Here is a 15,442-nt window from a genome sequence, read left to right on the forward strand (position 1 = left end):
TCTCCCTGCCCTTAAAGTTCATAGTCAGGGCCGTCTTTAGCAGATGCAGCACCAGGGTGCAAATATCCGCCCAGCACCTCCCAAATTACCATGGATAGTTGGAGGGCAAAGCTGCACACTGCCAGCCATGCCCCCCCCCGCAACTCACCCCCATGCTGCTGTGGGACAGCCATGTGGTTGGCGGGGCGCAGCTAGGGGGGCGTGCACGGAAGGGGGAAGCTGCCGGCAAAGCCGCACAGCTCCCCCACTTGCTGGGACGCCCCTGAGAGGCTGACGCCCTGGCGCAACGCACCACTAATCCCTATGGGAAAGACGTCTCTGTTCATAGTTATACTATGGGAATTTGCTACTCCAAGCTGTGGCAATGGACAGGAGCTTAGGTTGCTTTATAAAAAAAAGAGATTGGGGGAATTCAGGGTGGTAAAGAAATCAGTGGCTACTAGCCGTCGTGATGGCTTATACCTGGTTTCAGTATACCTGAAAGAGCATCTCCACCCCATTGTTCTGCCCAGACACTGAGGTCCAGTGCTGAGGGCCTTCTGGCGGTTCCCTCGCTGCGTGATTTTTGCATTTTTGTATGTTTGCTTTGCTGCTGTTGTTCAGTTTTAAATCAATTGGTATTTGTATTCTACGCATTGTGACCAATTGTGATGGCTTACAGCAATAAAGATTTCATTCACTGATAGGGCCGGATTTAGGTTTGATGAGGCCCTAAGCTACTGAAGGTAATGGGGCCCTTTATATGTCCAGCTGTCCTTTGTCAACAACAAATTGTCACTGTTTTTGTGTGTTGAATATACAGTGGTACCTCAGGTTACAGACGCTTCAGGTTACAGATGCTTCAGGTTACAGACTCCGCTAACCCAGAAATAGTACCTCGGGTTAAGAACTTTGTTTCAGGATGAAAACAGAAATCATGTGGCAGCAGCGGGAGGCCCCATTAGCTAAAGTGGTACCTCAGGTTAAGAACAGTTTCAGGTTAAGAACGGACCTCCAGAATGAATTAAGTTCTTAACCTGAGGTACCACTTTATGCTATATGGTAATCTAAGGACCTAATAGGTATCTAAAGCCATTTGCACATAACAAAATATGTATTTTATCAAAGTAATTGTTGAACTGAAGTACAGTTAAGAAGTATATTAATACAGTAGTGAAATACAATTAGGAAGAAGTATATTACAGTAAAGTGAAATAATTATTAAGCTCTAACTTATTTTGGAAATGTAAATCCAGTTTTTCCCCCTTTACATTTTTGGGGCCCCCAAGAGATTGGGGCCCTAAGCTACAGCTTGTTTAGCTTATACATAAATCCAGCACTGTTCAACAGTACCAGTGACTGAACATAACAAGAGCCCTGCTGGATCCTATCTAGTCCAGCATTCAGTCCTCACAGATGCCTGAGGGAAACTCACAAGGAGGAACTGAGCACCAGGTTCCCCTCCTGAAGTTTCCTGCAAGTGGCATTCAGGAAGAGAGCATCGCCATGGAGACGGACCATAGATAGGCATCATGGCTGGGATCAATTGCCCTCATGTCTTGCTTAGAGCCAGTGTGGTGTAGTGGTTAAGAGCAGTGGACTTGTAATCTGGTAAACCGGGTTCGCTTCCTGGCTCCTCCACACGCAGCTGCTGGGTGACCTTGGGCTAGTCACACTTCTCTGAAGTCTCAAATCCAAACTCCTCCTCCTCCTCTTCTTCCTCTTCTGGATTTCCTATCTGGTTAGCCACTGTGGGGAACAAGTTATTAGACTAGGCAGGTCCTTTAGAAGCCTGGATCAGGGTGTGTGTGTGTGTGTGTGTGTGTGTGTGTGTGTGTGTGTTCCCCAAGACTGCTTTTGTTGATAGAAACATTGGCAGGATTATTGTAACAACCTGTAGTTTTATAAGAGTATACATTTAAAGAAGATAGATAAACGAGCAAATTAATTTGGATATGCATAAGCTATTAAAAAAACAAATTTACTGAACCCCAGAAAGGGGTGGTGGTGGAAGTTTTGAAATGTCAATAAGAATGTTAAAGTTAGTGAAATGTATAAAACTAGTGAGATGTATAAACTTGAAAAGTATAAATAAACAAAATATCAAAAATAACTGTAATTAATAATTCATTTATTTGAAAAAATATTTTGAAAAGTGCAATATAACAAAACAACAACAACAACAACACATGCTTTTGTTGAAACTCCACAGCAACAGGAAGTCTACAGACAAATAGTGCAATATCAGAGATTGCTCTGTGCACTGGGTTGTACCACCCAAAGTGCGCACAACCCAGCACCCCCCCCCCCCAGGAACGATGTGTTGTACTGGACTGTTTGTATACAGGCTTCCAGCTGCTGTGGCGTTTCTACAAAATCAGTCTCAGAGGAAACCCATCACATCCAGGCTTCTGAAAGACAGATGCAGTGAGGGGTGTTACAGTTTTCAGTGTGGTTTATCTTGAACACTACTGGTGTGAAATTAGAGGGTAAATGGAATTACTTTATGGGACCAACTGAAGGTTAACAACTGATCAAAAGAAAAAGGCTTTGTTTTGTTAGGCCAAAAATGGAAAATGAGCGAGGTCTCAACTAAAGAAGAATGGCAGCTTGTTGACAGAATATGCACAGCTCACAGACTTAACATATAGAATAAGCAAACAAGAAGAACATACGTTTAAAGAAGATTGGAATTTTTTAATTGACTTTATGGGAAATAATTGTGTACAGCTGAAAATGCTGGCAGCGTTAAGATAAATTCAACAGTGTAAACAAGTTTTGATGGATGCAATATAGTGGTACCTCGGGTTACATATGCTTCAGGTTACATACGTGTCAGGTTACAGACTCCGCTAACCCAGAAATAGTGCTTCAGGTTAAGAACTTTGCTTCAGGATAAGAACATAAATAGGGCTCCGGCCGCAGGAGGCCCCATTAGCTAATGTGGTGCTTCAGGTTAAGAACAGTTTCAGGTTAAGAATGGACCTCTGGAACGAATTAAGTACTTAACCCGAGGTACCACTGTAATGGAATACTGAATGGTATAGTTTTTGTAAAATATGCAGGGATTTATGATTTATGATATGTAAAATGAACCATGGAAAGAGCAGAAGGGAAGTCATTGATATCTTAAATGTAAAATGAGTATTTTAAATGGTAAAACAGAAAATTTAATTAAAAATTACAGTGGTACCTCGGGTTACAGATGCTTCAGGTTACAGACGCTTCAGGTTACAGACTCTGCTAACCCAGAAATAGTACCTCGGGTTAAGAACTTTGCTTCAGGATGAGAACAGAAATTGCACAGTGGTGGTGCGGCGGCAGCAGCAGCGGGAGGCCCCATTAGCTAAAGTGGTACCTCAGGTTAAGAACGGACCTCCAGAATGAATTAAGTTCTTAACCCGAGGTACCACTATATATATATGAAAAAAAGAAAAGAAAAAGGCTATAGGAAGCTGCTGTTCTGATAATAGAATAATAATGTGCGGTGTTGAGTTTGCTTTTCTTGTATTGTTGTTATCGTTTGCTGCACCATCACAGGTTTCATTATTGCTGAACATGGTTGAAGATTAGAAAATGGAGCCAGTAGAAAAAGGAGGAATTGCCAACATTTGGGTAGGCAGCAACCAAAATTGCAACACAGTTGATGACCAGCAGACCAGCAGTGCGGATATACATTCTGTGACCGACACAGCTACAACCCCCAGAAACACACCTACGCTTCAGAACACAGCTCCCATTGATGAAGACATTGTTACCTCTGAAGCCACATTTGCCATAACATCCAAAAGCATCACCACAGCTCACCCTAGCCCAAACACCATACATCAAAAGCACAACAGTCCAGCCCTTGAGAATGATACTGCTACTGTTGGCCATAGGGGGAGAGACACTTTGGGAAAAAGCCACATCAGCATCGCAAAAGCAGCTCGTAGCAAGTCATATTCTAGAGATGCACCTAGAGAAGTCTCACACTGGGAGTCTTCTTTCAAGTCCAAAGATGCCCCAGGAAATGCTAATTCCACAGCTTCTGAAGATGCCTTGAGCAAAGGATGTGTTATCAAGGCGAGCTGTGCTGAAAATAAGGCATCTGCAACTGAGGAGACCAGCACAGTTCTTGGAAAGATCTCCACCACGGGTGACAATTTCTACAAAGCTCCCAGAAATATGGCTATGGATGAAAGCAACAGGGACACTGCTGTCGCTGTCACTCCTGGAATCAGCTGCACTCCGACAATTGCCGTAGGAGATATTTGCAACAGGAAGTCGGTTCCTGCTCCTGAAGATAGCCATAGCATCACTTCTGGAGAAAAGGCTATTGATAGCTCATTCTTTGGAGAGGTCTTCAATACTGGAGACACTGCAACTGCTGCCACTGTCTTTGGTGCCACTGCGGATACAAATGGCGCTCAAGTAACCTCAAGCCCTGAGGACTGTACCACTAAACTGGGTGACATCACCAGTTTCTGTGATGAGTTAAACAGTGGCTCTAACCCTGTTTCTGACCCTGGAGAGATTTCAGCCACCACTTTTAAAGAAACGTCCCTCTCTAGCCCTGAAAATGCCACCATCTTCTCAGGGGGCGGCACTACCAACCTTTTCAGTGTGGAGAATTCAGTTGTCACTACATTGTTTTCAGCTTCCTCCCAACCACCATCAGCTGTTGTCTCAGCAAACATCAGCCTGGCTCTCGATGGCAACAACACAACTGCTGGTCCTGGAGATAGTCCTAACAATGGAAACAAAACAGGACCTGTTTCTAGAGAAGCCAACGTTTCCTCTAGTACTGCTACAACATCCAGAGACACCCACAAAGCCTCCACAGATGGCAGTCTTAACACTTCTGGCAATATATCCACCCCTGTCCCTTTAGGGACTGTCACAACAGGCTCTGGAAACTCTGTCACCATTCCTAGTGAGAATGACACGTCCCTTGGGAGCATCACAACCACTTGTTTAGACACTGCCACCATTAATGAGCCTTTTTTCATTCTCCCTGGAAACATGACCAATGTTGTCGGCATCATAGACACTACAACTGGAATGTTTAAAAACATGGCCACAATCCACGGAAATATACCAGCCACTATTGTAGTAGAGACTGTCACCATAGCCATCCCTTCTGAAGAAATTGCCACTGTGCCATCTTCTGGCGATGTCAGGGAGACACCCATTCCTAGAGAGGAAGCTAGTACCGAGTCTGAAAATTCAACCATTACACCTAGCTCAATTCATGTCCGTGAGAATGCTAATGCCGCTGGATATATTGATATCAGAGATCATGGAGATAGCACAATCAGGGAAGACAGCATTGCAACTGCTCCAGAAGATGTCAACCAAACCGAACTCTTAACGTCCTCTTCAAAGGGTGCCAACATCAGCTCCAGAGAGAATCTCGACACCTCTCTTAAAAAGACATGTAGAGATACCACTGCAATTGCTCCTTTCGTTGAAAGCACTCCCATTCCTGTTGGTACTAAAATGACAGCAACTCCAGGAAACACACACACAAACATGGCTGGGAACATGGTCGCCATGAACCATGGATCCGCCGTTGTCTCTGGAGGTACAGTTAGCACCACCTCTGACAAGAACACACACAAGGCCAGTAGTGATTGCCTTGGTGACAATGCCACCCCTGGGAATGGCACAGCCACCATGTTCCCAGAGGAAAACTGTTTTCTTCACGATGATGTTATCACCACTGTCTCCAATGAAACCTTTGCTGCATCCCAAGATACCACATTGTATGTTCCTGGATCTGTTACTATCACCACTTTCTCTCAGGATACCACCGAGTGCTCTGCTGAAACAGAACTTGGGAAACCCTCAGAAACTATAGCTGACAAAACCACGATAGCTTCTGGTAACTTCATCACTCCCCGTGAGAAAACTGCCAGCACTGATGTCATTATTCCTACAAATATTTCCAGGAGTGAACCTGCCAGAGAGGCTACTACTAGAGACCCAACCACCACACTGGATGACTGGTGTGCTCCTGCTCTTCAGGGCACCGGTGTTGCAACTCCTGAAGAAGTCACCATCCCAAGGACTTCTATGGCATCTAGAGAGGCAGCTACAATTCATTTAGAAAATGTCAGTGCCACTGTGTCCACCTCTACTGCTTCTGAGGACACCTCTATCACCTCTGCAGGTGCTACTCCCAGCATTGGAAAACATACTATAGACATTGTTTCTGGAGATGTCTCCACTTCTACCCACAGTGCAGCACAGGACAGAAATATGAATGCCAGTACTATTGCTGATGACAGCAAAGCCCCTTCAGATGCCACCATGGCTGTTTCTGAGGTTGCCACAACAAACCCCGGGTCAGCTACTAACATTTCTTTGCTCTCAACAGAAGTAGAAAATGATGCTGCAGAAGACACTGCCACCAAGGACACACCTGGTTCTTGGCTAATCAACACAACTAAGAGCAGAGACACCTCCACCGACACTCCAGAGGAGGTGTGCTATGGAGACAGAGTTGATTCTGTGTACAGTGAGACCACCACATTCAGGGGGCATATGCCTACCCCTAGTTTATCATTCTCAGCTGGAACTAGTATTCAAGAGGCCAACACAAGTCCAGGAGATACCACCCCTGCCTTTAGTTGCACCACCAAAATTCCAGAGGATGCACACCTTACGGGGACAGTTAACTCTGTGCACAATGAGATGCTCCTCACCCTTGAGCAGGCATCCTGTAGGAAAACAACCAGCAGTGGACATGTTATTGCTGAAGCCACCACACAAAGTGAGAGGAACCTAACAGAAAATGCTGCTGGCTCATCTGGAGACAAGAAGATATGGATTGATACCCCCATGGTGGTAGGAACTAAGAAAGGGTCACCAGGCCCCAGTGCAACTAGTAGGACTTTTAAAATATCTAAAGCCACTACTACTTTTGAAGATGCCAGATACACCGCTGCTACCAGTGTTTTTTCTGTAGCTAATGAAGACAACAACACCGCGGCAACGTCTGTAGGCACCAACTTCATTCCTACCACCAAATTCAAGGAACCTATTGCTACCAACGTCTCAGGAGATGTTTCTCAAACCACCATCCTTGGGGGAGATGCTATCACCACCACCACTACCATGGGAACCACATCCACAGTTGCTTCCAATAGAGATACTGTCATGGCCACCCAGGCTTTCCCTGAAGATATTACTATTTTTTCTAGAAACAGATCTACTAACATCCTTCAGGATACCCCAAAACTGGGAGAAATAGTTACCTCAGAGGATACTGCTGTTGCTACTTCTCTCAGAGACATCAGAATCCATTGTGATGTCCTTACTTGGGGGACAAGGTCTTCCACAGACACTGACATTCTTGAAGAAACCTCTGATCTAGCTAAGATTATTCCAAAAGATGATCTCAGCAGTCACCTTTCTGATTGCAGGACTATAGTTACAACAAATGTAAGCACTAGTACCAGCAATACCTTGAGTGATACTGTTTCTACTCCTGATAATGCTACTTCTGTGTTTAAGATCACTACTAGCTGTGATGGAATTCCAACTTCTAGGGATGTCCCAGCCACCATTGTAAGTGCCAGGATCCAAGATCAGACCACAACCACTGAGGCTCCCACTGTTGTCCCGGAGAGATGCTCCTTTGCTACAGGAGAAAATGTCACCACCACCACCACACAAACTGTCACTGGAGATGCCACCATAACTACTGTCCCACAAGGCAAAGTCACCGGTAATGTCACCATCATCAATAATCCTGGAAATGCTGCCAATATAACAGTCAGCCCTAGAGATGCAGATGATGATGCTTCTAATCCATGGGACAGAACCAATTTGACCCTTGAAGAAATAGTCCCCACAGGGAAGACACCTTCCTTGGGTAATGCAATCAATGTGACCACACCTCTAAGAGAAGCCAGTGCTCATCCACACAGCTTCCCTCCTACAGAGGCATTCAGCACTCCGGACAGCACCCTTTATGGTGACACCACTGGTCACCCAGGAGCAGTATTCAGTCCAAGCCTGGACACTATTTCCATACCAGGAGATACTTCTAAGATACCTGATACATGCATTGCCTTTGACAATTCTATCCTTCCCACCCAATTGGTTGATGGAACTGACCTGCCTGTTGCCACTTCTACCCCTAGAGCCACTCCTAGCATTGCCACTTCTGAAGACCTGAGCATCATCACTGTTGCCCCTGAAGCTACCACAGTTCATGGATGGGCAAATGCCAATGAATATAGAGGGGCTATTGCTACCCCTGTCCCTGAGCGTACCCCCACCACATCAGATGTCATTGTCCTTTCTTCTGGAGATAGTACCACAGGCCTCTCTGGTAGCCAGGACACAATCACCACTGCCACACTCTCTGAGGATATCATCGCCACTGAAGATGCTGCCGGGGCCCCTGGATACAACACTTCTGACACCATTGCTCCAACAGCCACTGCACTTGGAGACATTCACCCCACCACTGAGACTGCTTCTGGAAAGGTCGCCAGCACAATCAGTGGCAGCCCAGAAAAAAGAGGTGCATTTACAAAGATCTCCAGACCTATTCTTGAAAACACCAGCACCAAGTATGAAACTTCTAGCCCTAACCCTAGAAGCCACTATGGGATGACACCAACATCTGACACTGTTTCTATGCCTATGACTAATTTGGCCCCCAAAGTTACCTTTGGCAGTGATTTCTCCAAATCTGTCATTCATACAGGTGAAACGGCAACTGATAAAATTCCTGATAGTAGTGCAAATGTTGCCAACAAAGACTCTAGTGGAAACTCTACCTCTACCACTGGAGATAATAGTTATTTCTCTGAAAGCTTCGCCACCTCTGAAGGGCCAGTTACTTCCGGGCAGATCAGCATGGCAGCTATTCTTGAAGACACTGAGACACAGAAAGACACCTCTGGGGCAAGCAGTTCCCTTGAAGAGACACCTGTCACTGAGGTGTGTTCCGTCTCTGAAATGAACCTTACTTGTAGAGAAGACACCAACATCACTCCTGAAACTACACTTACAGAAGATCCCATATTGTTCCCTATTGCTGCTGCCATCACTCTAAGCAGTGGAACCATCCTTTCCCATAGTGAGACTACATCTCTAGGGAAATCTACAGACCTAAGCTTGAGGACCATCTCTTCAGCAGATTCCATCGCCAGGACTTTCACCAACCCAAGAGACGATGCCCATATTTCCCCCAGGGTAATATCTGTCCCCTCCTCTGGAGGCACTGGAAAAGAGAGCTCAACTATTGGGACCACTCTTGGAACAGCTGAGGCTCATACTTCTAAAGCTACTCCTCCTCCTGAGGAGAGTCTCGTCCCTGGTGACACCAGTGTTTCTGAAGATACCAGTACTAGGGCAGCCACATTTGACACTGGAAAGTCCTCCACATCTGGCGCTAACAGTGTATTGGAAAAACACTCCAGTTCAGAAGCAGCATATACCACTACCATCAGCAGTGCCTCTTTCCCTGGGATTATTGACACCACACCTTGTGACAGTGATAGACCTGATGAGACACTTCCTTCTGGGAAAGTCACCACCATTGATGTCCATGGTAAGATACCCAGTTCCAGAGCTACCACCTCTCCTAGAGAGGCTTTAGTATTTCAAGACAATGCTACCAGTGCTTCAGGACACCCAAACACCCCTGAAAATATCAGAAATGCACCTGAAAACTCAATGGCTGAAGTCAGCATTCCTGTCTCTGGAAGCAACAGTGCTGCTCTAGATGATCTCGTTACCACCACACTTGACAAGTCCAGTGACACCCACACTAGAGAGTCCGCTAGCATTGAAGGGGCCCAGGTTATCAGTTACAGAAAAAGACCCACTCTAAAACTGGGAGAAGCTGATACTAGCACACTTACAGGCATTGCAATGGTTCCAGGAGGGTCTTCCACCATCCCTCCAGCAGAAGCAACCACCGTCACATCTGGAAAGACCATGGACAACAGTTCAAAGAGCCCTATGTCCACAGAACAGGACAGTGCAGCTATCTCTGGGGACCCCTCAGCTGCCCCAGGGTTGGTCCTCAATGCCAACATCGGAGAGAATAGTATTGCTATAACTGGAAAGACCATGGATCCTACCACTAGATCCATGGATCCAGGTGTGACTCTAGCTATTAGTTTGGGAGAGGTGCCTGATGTTGCCACGTCTGGAGAAAGTGTTGACACCACTGCAGAAACTCATGGACACAACTCGGCTGCTCTGGAAGTGTCTCTTATGGCCACCCCAAGAGGAGTTGCCAAACCTGGAAATGCCACTGAAGCCAACCAAAGGGAGACACCCACAGCCATATGTGAAAGCACCACAGTTATTCACAGGAAAATATCGCCCGCGGTCCCTGGGAAGACCCCCACCACGGCCACCTCTGGAGCATTCCCTTCCACCGCTCTTGGTGAGATTCCACCCACTGTCTCTGAAGATGCTGCCATGGACTCTAAAGGGAGCCCTTCTGCTGCACGTAGAGAGAACGCTCCCATTGCTGCCCCTACCCGCAAAAAGGCTCCTGTGGTTGCCCCCAGAGGGGCTACCTCCACTTCCCAAGGAAAATCCAGCATTACCAAGCCAGGTAAGCCAGATACAATCTGGGTTTTGTGAATGCTAGCTAAATATCATTCTATTTATTAACTGATATACCACGAAATGACAAAAAAAGCTTCTAAGCCATGGGTAGGCAAACTAAGGCCTGGGGGCTGGATCCGGCCCAATTATCTTCTCAGTCTGGCCCGTGGACTGTCCGGGAATCAGCATGTTTTTACATGAGTAGAATGTGCCCTTTTATTTAAAATGCATCTCTGGGTTATTTGTGGGGCTTAGGAATTCATTCATTTCCCCCAAAAAATATATAGTCCGGCCCCCCACAAAGTCTGAGGGACAGTGGGCCGGCCCCCTGCTGAAAAAGCTTACTGACCCCTGTTGTAAGCGGTTTGCAAAATATTTTTAAAAAAACAAGTTGCCTGAACTTTAAAATAGAAGCATAATTAAACTATTTGTTGATTTAATGTCCTTACTTTGGAATACGGAAGGGAAGTCAGCCTTTTGGGTAACCAGGCCTGTGACTGCTTAGGCATAGCTCAGTTGGTAGAGCAGGAGACTCTGAATCCTGGGGTTGTGGGTTCAAGTCCCATGCTGGGCAAAAGATCCCTGCATTGAGCTAGATGAGCCCTTTCAACTCTACAATTCTAAGACCTTAAAATAGCCACTGCAGGTCCCTCAGTACTAATATCCTATGTGCCTGTGAGGGGCACAGCTCTGTCCCCTAAGAAGCTTGTGAACAATATTGCACCCAGGTGTCCACTGGTCTTTGGGATCGTCATATGTGATTGGGCAACCATTATGAAATCTTAGCCCCTGGTTTTCATAGTGGAAGCAAGTCTTTTGAAAGAGGCATAGGCATGGGAGCTATGAGTTGGCTCCTGGCACATCCTTCCAACCCAGTTTTTGTGTGTGCTTGATTGAGATGCCAGAAGCCAACCTTCCTGTTTTAATTAATGCACCACCTCTTTCCATATGAGCCTACCCAGACCTGAGATCATTTTCTGAGGCCCTCCTTTGTGTGCCTCCTTCTCGAGAGGTCAGGAGGGTGGCAACACAAGAACAGGGCCTTCTCTGCAGTGGCTCCCTATCTGTGGAATGCTCTCCCCAGGGAAGTTCGCCTGGCGCCTTCATTATACACCTTCAGGCACCAGGCAAAAACATTCCTTTTTAACCAGGCCTTTGGTTGACCTGATGGACATCCTATACCCTTTTAAAATGTGGATCTTTTTTGGGGGGGTGTTATTGGGATGCGGGTGGCGCTGTGGGTTAAACCACAGAGCCTAGGACTTGCCGATCAGAATCCCCGTGATGGGGTGAGCTCCCGTTGCTCGGTCCCTGCTCCTGTCAACCTAGCAGTTCGAAAGCACATCAAAGTGCAAGTAGATAAATAGGTACCGCTCCGGCGGGAAGGTAACCGGTGTTTCCGTGCACTGCTCTGGTTCGCCAGAAGTGGCTTAGTCATGGTGGCCCCATGACCCAGAAGCTGTATGCCAACTCCCTCGGCCAGTAAAGCGAGATGAGCACTGCAACCCCAGAGTCGTCCGCAACTGGACCTAACAGTCAGGGGTCCCATTACCTTTACCTTTATGTTGCCGAACTCCATCTAACCCTAGGCAAAGGGTTAGGCTAGCAACTGTCCAGCAATGGGAACTTCCAGCATAGTGCGACAGCCCTGGTAGAAATGACTTACCCAACCCACCCCTATGGCTAATTTCTGCATAGAATCATAGAATCTCGGAAGGGACCCCAAGGGTCATCTAGTCCAACCCCCTGCAATTCAGGAATCTCAACTAAAGCATCCATGACAGATGGCCAGCCAAACTCTGCTTAAAAACCTCCAAGGAAGGAGAAGCCACCACCTCTCATGGGAGTCTGTTCCACTGCCTAACAGCTGTTACTATCAGACAGTTTTTTCGAAAGTTTAGTCAAAATCTCCTTTCTTGTAATTTGAAGCCATTGGTTCGAGTCCTACCCTCCAGAGCAGGAGAAAACAAGCTTGCTCCATCTTCCATGTGACAGCCCTTGAGATATTTGAAGATGGCTATCCTATCTCCTCTCAGTCTCCTTTTTTTCCAGGCTAAACATACTCAGCTCCTTCAAGCGTTCCCCGTAAGGCTTAGCTTCCAGACCCTTGATCATCTTGGTTGCCCTCCTCAGCACACGTTCCAGCTTGTCAACATCCTTCTTAAACTGTGGTGCCCAGAACTGGACACAGTATTTCAGGTGTGGTCTGATCAAGGAAGAATAGAGTGGTACTATTACTTCCCTTGATTTGGGCTCTAGACTTCTGTTGATGCAGCCTAGAATCGCATAAGCTCTTTTTTTGCTGCTACATCACACTGTTGACTCATGTTAAGCTTGTGGTCCACAGCGTAACTGCAAAGCACTCTGCACATGACCAGAGTCTCATTGACTCATGTGATCCAAAATTGTACGAAAGCATTGAAAACAATTTCCACTGACCACAAAGGGCAAGCATAAGCTCCAGATGAAGCAGCAGCAAGCCCGATGAGATTAAAGCAGCTCATTCTTTCTCTCCTTGTCTCCTGCAGTGACCCTTCTGCCATATTGGCCCACGCTGCTCATCGGCATGCTGGTCATCCTGATATTGGCTGTTGGATTTTGCATGGTAAGGAAGACAGGCACTTCACACACACACACACCCTGGACATTGTCAGATATACCCTTATTGGGTGTGTAGGTGTTAAAACAGAAAGAGGGAATTTGTTTGTTTGTTTAATTTTAATAATATTTTAGATTAGAGGAAATGGGCAGGGTGGGGGTAGGGGTGGCAACTGTCTTGTTGATTTAAAAAGTCTTAGGTGTTTTCTAAGCCTGGGAATAATGGATTCTGCCTACTTCCAAGATGAAAAAGCACAACAAATTTAAATTAATGGATATTTTTCGGTTTAGAAAAGGACCAAAACAGTGGGGATTTTCCCCCCTACTTTAAGAAAAACAAAACCCTAATTAGCTGGGGGTGGGGAGAGAAAGAAAACTGACACTTCTAGAGAAAACTGCATGAACTTTAAAAAGCAAGTAGAAGGATTTTAAAGAGACAATATATGGAGGTTTTCTATATTAAAGATTTTTTAAGGGAGGGAAATGAGGGATTCAAGGAGGAGAGTTATGCATGCCAGATGTTTTAGTGCATTTTTCCCAAAATCAGAAAGAGGGTTTTTTTTGAGCCAGGACTTGAGGGTCCTTTCCTTTGACTTGCATGTTATTATTGCTCTAAACATATATCAGTGATTCATTCATTCATTCTCTGTCTCTCTCTCCTAGGTCATCTACTATGCAACATTCTTCATCCTGGTCACCTACTCAACATTGTAATTGAACATGTTCCCCTGAACCCATTTTGAAATGAGAGTATCATCAAAATTTCGAGGGTCTGATTCTGATAGGCAGCCCGGGAATGGGTGGTTGTAGCTGATATTGGAGAGGGAAACGGGGGATAGGGGGAGTCATGCATGTAAAGGCAGCCGTCTTAAGGAAAATCAATGGATGCTAGAGGTGGTTTTGATCACAAATGACACTAACTAGTTCTGCACAAGTGGATTCATTTATTAATCAGTGTTGCTTTTATAACGCTAGCGCAAAGCCATCAGGTTTCAAAATGGGAGGGCTGTCTCCCTATAATTTCCCAAATGGAAACCTTAGTTTTATAGAATGGTAGAATCAGAGTTCAAAGGGACTGCGCGACATCTAGTCCACCCAGCGTGGGGCTCGAACCCTACAGCCAGCCCAGCACACCTAACAATATGTTTGCACCACGCCAAACTCTCTACCAACTTGTCTCTTGTCCTCTTGAGAAGCAGCAGCAACCCGGCGGTGTCCGAGGCATCCGTGATCAGCAATGTATCCATGTTGCCATTTGCCAGTTACCCCACTCCAAAGACAGACGGCATTTAGCGCGGTTGCCAAACTACAGGCAATCCAGCGTGGGGCTCGAACCCACGTCGAAAAACCTGATGTCACCAGGTTAAGGAGACCGATTGCTTCAACTTCCTTACTGTAGTAATCTGACCACTGTGGGGTTAACGGTAGCATCTCTTACAGTTACGGACTGCATCAAGGTTCCAGCATGGAAAATGAATTCATTCCCACTGCTTTTCACTTTCTGTGCAGTGTTGTTCCAGAAACAGACCAGCCTTGCAAACCTGCAAATAAAGTTAGTAGGAGTTTCATATCTAAAAGAAACGGCATATGAAACTAACTCTTCTCAGTGAGGTTGCTGCTGAATATTGCTTGTCCCATGTAGTGTATATTCCTGTTGCCACGAGCCTCCTAAATAGTGAACAGTAGAGTATGGTTACCAGATTTTTTTCCAATGAATCCAGGGACACTTTTTTTTTTAAGCTGAGAAACAACAGGGAGTCAGTAGTGGGGATGGTGAGGCAAAAGACCCTGGGCCCAAGCACACATGCATATTGTATAAAGGTGCAAAGCCCTTCTTTCACACTCTGTGAAACATAAATGCACAGAATTTTTTAAAAACTGGGCAATGGTGCGCCACCTGCCCATGACTCCCGAGCCTCCCCCAATCTGTCCAAACAAAGAGAGAAGGGGGCAGGAGATCTGTACCGCCGGACGTCCCTGGTTCCCCTTCGACAGTGGCGGCGGCAGCGAGCAGCTCCTGAAGCCAGCCAGAGCCAACTGCGCTACCGGGCTGGCTCCGGGCTACTGAAACTGCCACGCTTCCCAGGGACAGATTTGCAAATCTGGGGACATTCCAGGGACGGAATTTGTCCAGGGACAGATTTGCAAATCCGGGGACTGTCCCCGGGAACTGGGGATGGTCTGGTAACCCTAAAGTAGAGCATGGTACAGTGGTGCTGATCTGATCTCCGGGCAGCCGAATCGCTATTGCTTCCTGGTGCCAGGGAGGTCCAGCCCAGCACACCTAACAATATGTTTG

General features: G+C 46.3%; 1 protein-coding gene across 1 annotated transcript; it reads left to right on the top strand.

The window, feature by feature from the left end:
- Positions 1-3,555: 3,555 nt before the first annotated feature.
- Positions 3,556-14,217, top strand: LOC310835751 (uncharacterized protein; the record flags this gene model as incomplete). Its single annotated transcript, XM_083720706.1, has 3 exons — positions 3,556-10,552; positions 13,074-13,150; positions 13,807-14,217. 3 exons carry the CDS (start codon positions 3,556-3,558, stop codon positions 13,855-13,857), a joined length of 7,125 nt encoding a protein of 2,374 aa, XP_083576832.1. The 3' UTR covers positions 13,858-14,217.
- Positions 14,218-15,442: the final 1,225 nt, after the last annotated feature.

The sequence above is a fragment of the Podarcis gaigeae genome, assembly GCF_964106915.1.
Source record: "Podarcis gaigeae genome assembly, chromosome: 2".
Lineage (NCBI taxonomy): Eukaryota > Metazoa > Chordata > Lepidosauria > Squamata > Lacertidae > Podarcis > Podarcis gaigeae.